The following is a 7,066-nucleotide window of genomic DNA, read 5'->3' as shown; positions in this document are numbered from 1 at the left end:
CCTTTACCTACAATCTCTGCATGCCTAAGAGCTGCCTCCTGAACTGCTGATCTTGGGTTCCACTTCCTCCCCTTGGTTGGATTTGGAACCACACTCCTAACTACCACGTCCTTACTCCCAGATAACAAGAGCTCTGTCCTGACCTTGGTACATTTAAATTCCTCTGTTAAACTAGATACTGGCAGCTGAAGTATCCCTTTTCCACACAATGCAACGCTACTTAGGCGCCTAGGAGCGCCCAACCACTTCCTAATATAGGAGCTAACCGACCTTTCAATTCTCTTCACAACGGATATTGGAATTGCATAAATTGACAATGGCCACATTAACCTAGGATATAGCCCAAATTGCAGACAACACAACTTCCACTTTCCTGGAAGTTTTGATTTATCTATTCTACCCAATCCTTCAGCCACATCTTTCCTAAATTTCACCACCTGTTCCTCATCATTCAACTCCACATTGTACCACCTACCTAAGCTCTTTACTGACTTTTCTCTAATTGTTGGGATTTCATCATCATCTATGACAAACTTCCTGTCACTTAACTTCCCTCTACGTATCGAGATGCTTCTAGATTTACTAGGCTTGATCTTCATGCTGGCCCACTTCTTATTTACCTTCTCTAGTAGCCTCTTTGTACATGGTATTGTTGTGGTCACCAGTGTCATGTCATCCATGTAAGCCCTAACTGGTGGAAGATGCAACCGGTTCTGCCGTCTCTCCCCACCTACCACCCACTTAGAAGCCTTGATGATTACTTCCATCGCCATAGTAAATGCTAATGGAGAAATTGTACACCCTGCCATGATGCCTATTTCTAGCCTCTGCCAACCTGTTGTAAAACCTGCCGTACTTAGACACAACCTAATATCCTGAAAATATGCTTTCATTAAGTTAACAACTACCTGTGGCACTTTGAAGTAGTCAAACACACACCAAATGAGCCTATGCGGTACTGAACCAAATGCATTTGCAAGATCTAAAAATATTACATGCAGGTCCCTTTTCTTAATCTTCGCTGCCTGAATCTGTTGCCAGATCATGCTAGTGTGCTCTAAACACCCTGCAAAACCTGGTATTCCTGCCTTCTGCACCATGGTATCTATTAAGCTATTCCTTTCTAAGTAGCTAGCTAATTTCTGCGCTACTACACTAAAGAAAATCTTCCCCTCTACATTCAAGAGAGAAATCATCAGGAACTGGCTAAGGTCCACAGACTCCTTCTCCTTAGGAATGAGGACACCCCCTGCCCTATGCCATGCTCTTGGGATAATTTGTTTCTCCCAAACTATTCTTAGCTGTTTCCACAAAAATTTAAAGAATTTAAGGCGCACTTTTATAAACCCGGTAGGGGACTCCATTAGGCCCTGGGGCCGAAGAAGCCTTTGCATGCCTAACCACCTCCTGAACTTCCTTCCACCTAGGTGGCCCTGACATCCATCTCATGCTCTATCCCTCCTAAGGCCCTGTGTCCACATAGCGCCTTTTTCTGGCAGAAAGGCAATGTGCAATACACCTCCCAACCGCTACAGAGGCGCTGTGGCGCAGTAGAAAGCCGGTGCACTCATTCATTGCAGGACGAAGAAGGGGTGAAGAAAATTTCAAGACATCCCGAGATAAAATGCATGTTTATTGAACAATAACGGATATACAAACACATGGCAACCCCCATACACCTTCCTAACATCTGTGCCTATGAGGTGAGTACATTACATGTTTGATTTGAATGTTTATGGAGACGTGAATCGGTCTAGACCGGGAACCCCCAAACGAAAAACGGGGTTTGTTTTCAAGGTCCAAGGCTACTGTGCGCCCAAAAAAAAAACGCTCATGAGGGTTTTCGTTTCTATGACAACAATATCTTGACAATTCCTGTAGCCGCGCAGTTTTGCAGCATCGCCTCTTTGTTTTTTATCTATAGTTTGACATTTCTTTCACGATGAGCACCAACCGGAAGATGCTTGTGCTCATATTATGTTTGGATGAGCTTAATAGTGATGTCCCTGCCGTCACTGCTCAATCTGACAGACGTACATGTAGAGCAAGGAGGATGTGGGTGCATGACACTAACAGTTGGAGGCATCAATACGGTGAATACCATCGCCTCGTTCAAGAGCTGCGGTTAGATGGAGACCGGTTCCAGGCCTATTTTAGGTTAACCAAGGAGCAATTTGAGCTACTCCTCCAGAAGATTGGAAGCACCATCTCCAGTAGTGATGTTACGTTCGCGAACGAGCCGAGTCTTTGAACCGGCTCTTTGAAGTGNCACACACACACACACAAAAAAAAAACAACAATGAACGAACTGCATCTTTGAAAGAACCGGCTCTCACAAGTGAACGAGAAATCCCATCACTAATCTCCAGAGCGCACACAACTTTCAGGGAGAGCATCAGTCCTGCAGAGCGTCTGTGCATCTGCCTATGGTGAGTCCACCTCCTACTCAGCTGTGGGGTAGGAACTTTGAACTCTGACCAATACCACCACCTACAGGTAGTAATACCAAAGTTAAAAACACTCTGTTCCAAGTAAATGCCATGTAGTCATAATCTTATTAAAGTAAAAGTGCAAAAGTATTAGCATTAAAATATACATTACCAAAAGTAAAAGTATTATTGCAGAATGGCCAATATCAGAATCATGTTCAGACTCATGTTTTATGTATTACATAACTGGTTTATAGTGATACATATACTGTGTTAATCTTTTAATGCTACAGCTGGTGAAGTCATTATCATGTTTTATTAGTAGGATTTGTGTTAATGTAGTTAGTAACTTTGCCACCACTGTATGGGTTAGAATCGATTACATGTGTGTTGCTGTAAAATCTCTCAATTTATATATTGCTGGAAAAATAATTAATTTAACTAAGCTACTTGCTTTAGCAGCTGAATCTCTTGTGTTGAACAGGGTTCTAATCAGCTGCCATCAATCCTGAAAATATTTTGGCATGCAATGGTTGCATTATCCAGATTAAATGAAAATGATTTTTCCCATATGATAAAACAAAATATAATTTCTGTTAGAATTGTGCATTCATTGAATTGAGTCAAATCCTGGCAGTGAGAATTAATTCTGATTAGAGTTCTTAAAAAAAATATGCTATGTGCTTAAACTGACAAAATAATTACAACAACATTTGTCTCACATTATAGGTTCCTTGCAACAGGGGACTCTTATAGAACAATAGCATTCAGCTATCGCGTGGGGCACTGCACAGTGGCACGGATAGTGAAAGATGTGTGTGAGGCGATATGGAGCTGCCTTCTGGAGACCTACATGCCTGTGCCCAAGAGGGAAGACTGGCAGAGAATTGCGGCAGATTTCAGTACCCTGTGGGCATTTCCAAATTGCTTAGGTGCTATTGATGGGAAGCATGTCATTATCCAAGCCCCACCTTGCAGTGGTTCCCTTTTTTTCAACTATAAGGGGACTTTCTCAATTGTTCTCCTTGCCGTGGTGGATGCCCACTACCGTTTCAGAGTGGTTGATGTTGGAGCATATGGGAGAAACAGTGATGGAGGAACGCTGCATGCCTCTGCATTTGGTAGGGCCCTACGCCAGGGTACATTAGACCTGCCTGAGGACACCCCTCTCCCTGGCACAGAGGAACTGGGCTCTGTCCCCCATGTCTTTGTGGCAGATGAGGCCTTCCCTCTGAGAAGAGACATGATGAGGCCCTATGCTGGGCGAACAGAGGGAGAGAAGCGTGTATTCAACTTCCGGCTTTCCCATGCCAGGAGAATGGTAGAGTGCTCCTTTGGCATCATGGCTGCTCAGTGGAGGCTGTATCGGAGGGCTCTTTGTGTGTCTCCAGAGGTTGCTGAGAGCGTTGTTAAAGCAACATGTATGCTGCACAATTTCATGAGGTGGGAAAATGGCGGATCTGTGTCAGTGACTACACCATCAGAAGAGCCTCTCCATGGTGCCCAGGACATCCAAAGGGTTGGAAGCAACAATGCCACCAGAGAGGCCATTGCTGTCAGGGAAACTTTATCAAGATATTTTATATCGACAGGACAGGTGCCATGGCAGAATGGAATCATCTGAGGACCTCCCACCCATCTATCCTCCTCCAACCACAAACTTTAAGTCTCCCAAATGTACCATCAATGTAAAATTAAATAATAGTAACTGAAATTATTGTAGTGGTAGAAGTGGTAGTAGTAGTAGTTGTTGTTGTTGTAGTAGCAGCAGCAGCAGCAGCGGTGGTAGTAGTAGTAGTAGTTGTAGTAGTAGTTGTCATAGTAGTAGTAGTATGCAAATCAAATTTTTGTTTTTAAATGATGAATAAATGTTTTTAATACCTTCATCTTGTTATTTTTTATTTCAAATAACAACTCAGAGCTTAAGGAGCCATGAACAGAAAAAGTTTCAACAAATGACTTGACCAGGCTGACAGTGGTCACTTATTTAATGAATATTCATGTGTTGAACAGTTGAATTGATTATTAATTTGAAAATAAAATAAAACTGATTGTTAAAACTGTAAGAATTACATATTTACAGATTATGATATATTGAGCTGATTGTTAAAACTGTAAGAATTACATATTTACAGACAAGTGAAATGTTGATTAAATGTGTGTGTGTGTGTGTGTGTCATCAGAAAATTCAATGTCATATAAGAATTGCTGAAACTTAATTCTAACAAGTGCTTTTTGTCTGTTGTCCAGCGTTTTCATTGCTGGTGCAAGGCTTAAAAGAAAATGTTCCTCCTCTCCCATGTCTCTATTCAAAGCATCTAGCACGCTCTCTTGGAACACAGAGAGGGCTGCTGGTTGTGGTGGAGGTGGTGGTAGGGCTTTTCCCCGCTTTGCGCTCCTGTTGACCTCCCTGGAGGGGCCAGACCGGGCACTGTTCTCCCTCTGTGTTCCAGCAGGTGCAGCGGCGATCTCTGGGGGTGGTGGAGATGGTCCTGAAATAGAGCACGGTGAGGTTGGGGCAGTACCCGGGGCAAAGCGGCTGACCTCAGTGATTTGTGTTCTTTGTTGCTCCTCCTCCTCGCTGCTCCAACCTTGGGTCATCTGTTTGATAAATTACTATAAGAAAAAAAGCTACACATCCACAAGTAACATGCAGTTATTCAACAAATATTAGATATTTTTTGCTATGTAAACTAACATGTGCATATTTCTGCTATTATGCTTAATAATAAAAACTTGTCTATATCACCTACAATCCCTGATTGCACTCAATTGATCGTAATGATGATAACCTCAAGTAAATCATTACCTCTGTCATATTAAATGATGGAGACATGGACAGCAGCACTCCACTATTTCTGCCTGTGTGTCCTCCCTGAAGTTGGAGCTTGTCTCCCTATCTTGGATGGGAGGCTCTAAAAAAGCCAATATGTTCATAAATTTCCATCGTTTTTTCTCCTGTCCACCTTCTGCCCCACTCTTCTTCTCTTTCTCTGCCTTTCTTTCCTTTCTATACTTATCCCTTAAATATTTCCACTTGGAAATATCCGCTCTCTCCTCATTGGGAACAGTTGAAAAAAGACGCTGGCCGCCTTCTGGCACTCAGAAAAAGGCGCTATATGGACACAGGGCTTAATGGAGGGATATCGGGTGGGAAACCTGCTATCCTATTCTTCTCTAAATCTGAATATGTATTTCTCAAATATTCTTCAACCTCTAGCCTTTCTGCTTTAAGCTGGCATCCCTTTTCCTGGCTAAACAATCCTTTAACAAACTTAAAAGGGTCCCTAAAAAACCTGTCCTTACTTGTTCCTTCTTCCTCCTCTTTTTCCTGAGATGCTCTGCCCTTCTAAGAACTGCTAGCCTGCTTCTCAACTCCTCTTGCAACACCTTAATTCCCTCCCTTTCTTCTTCTGTAGCCTTTTTCCACTGCTTTCTTAACTGTCTCCTTTCCTTGACTAACTTCTCTATTTCTCTTTGCCGCCTAGACTTACCTGACTGTACCCTCTCACTCCTCTTTCTCTCATGCACCCCAAACCTCTCTGCACCATATGAGTAAATTACATCTCCCATCTTTTCTATTACATTTCCTCTAAGCCTAGTTAAAATTACTGACAAATCTCTATTAACTATCTCCCATTATTTACTGTCATTTGCCCTACGCCATCTAACTCTAACCTTTTGCTCCATGGTTCTCTCTCTGACTGGCACACTGGCCTCATTGTCATCTGCATCCTCTCTTACTACCCCCTCCTCCTCCTCCTCCTCAGTGGCAGTATTACTGATATCCTGTGAACTGTGGTTTTCTACCTGTCGCTGGACTTCATCCGACTGACTTCTTAGGAAGTACTGATCAATGCGGCTACTCTGCCCTTTCTTTGCCACACACTTCTTCTTTCCCTGATGAGTTCTGAGGCCTTTTATTGATGTTACTTTCTGCCAGCTGCAAGGACAAACCTGAAGCATCTTGTTCTCGACTGTGCTACTTTTGTCCTCTACAGATGCGCTCGCCTCGCCCTGAGTGCTGCTAATTCTAGCAATGGTAGATAGGTCCATGCCCCTATCCTTCACTGAAGAAAGATGTGTTCGCTGTACTGCCAACAGGATTTGGCAAAAGTTTAATATACCAAACATAGACTTTATTAGTCTCGCCACCAGACAATCAGAGATCTCCACCTTCTGATAGTCTGGGGACACTCCTTTCTAAAGTGTGTTTAACACACCGGAGAAAACGGCCGGCAACAAAGCAATGCCTCTTGCATTTTTGAAAAGGACACGCCCTCCCGGAAATGTGCGCTCCCCCTTTTCTCGTCCACAAGGAAACAAACACACAGAGGGCTTGAAAATGGATGCCGAGAGATTTAACTCCGCTTTATCAAACGTGTGCTCACCGAGAGATTTAACTCCGCTTTATCAAACGTGTGCTCAGTCCACAAGATTGTGGAAATGAAGGACTAACAGCGACTTTGTTTAAAACTTTTAACGCAGTCGTACATGTTTACGAGCACAAGAGTTCAGCGAGCCAACGAAGGACCGCCGTGCGGATTTACTATTGGTTCTGCAACGTAGGGAGTTTTTTTAAACTCTGAAATTGTATCCGCCCATCTAAACACAAAATCAGGGAGAAAGTCATCAGT

The 7,066-nt window shown here is 43.1% G+C and overlaps 1 protein-coding gene across 1 annotated transcript; it reads left to right on the top strand.

The window, feature by feature from the left end:
- The first annotated feature begins 1,627 nt into the window (after nucleotides 1–1,627).
- Nucleotides 1,628–6,812, top strand: LOC126402580 (uncharacterized). The gene is made up of 2 exons (XM_050064713.1): nucleotides 1,628–1,703; nucleotides 3,159–6,812. The coding sequence occupies exons 1-2, from the start codon at nucleotides 1,699–1,701 to the stop codon at nucleotides 4,051–4,053; spliced, it is 900 nt and encodes a 299-aa protein (XP_049920670.1). The 5' UTR covers nucleotides 1,628–1,698; the 3' UTR covers nucleotides 4,054–6,812.
- Nucleotides 6,813–7,066: the final 254 nt, after the last annotated feature.

The sequence above is a fragment of the Epinephelus moara genome, chromosome 16 (assembly GCF_006386435.1).
Source record: "Epinephelus moara isolate mb chromosome 16, YSFRI_EMoa_1.0, whole genome shotgun sequence".
Taxonomy (NCBI): Eukaryota; Metazoa; Chordata; class Actinopteri; order Perciformes; family Serranidae; genus Epinephelus; species Epinephelus moara.
This window is presented reverse-complemented; position numbering and strand designations above follow the sequence as displayed.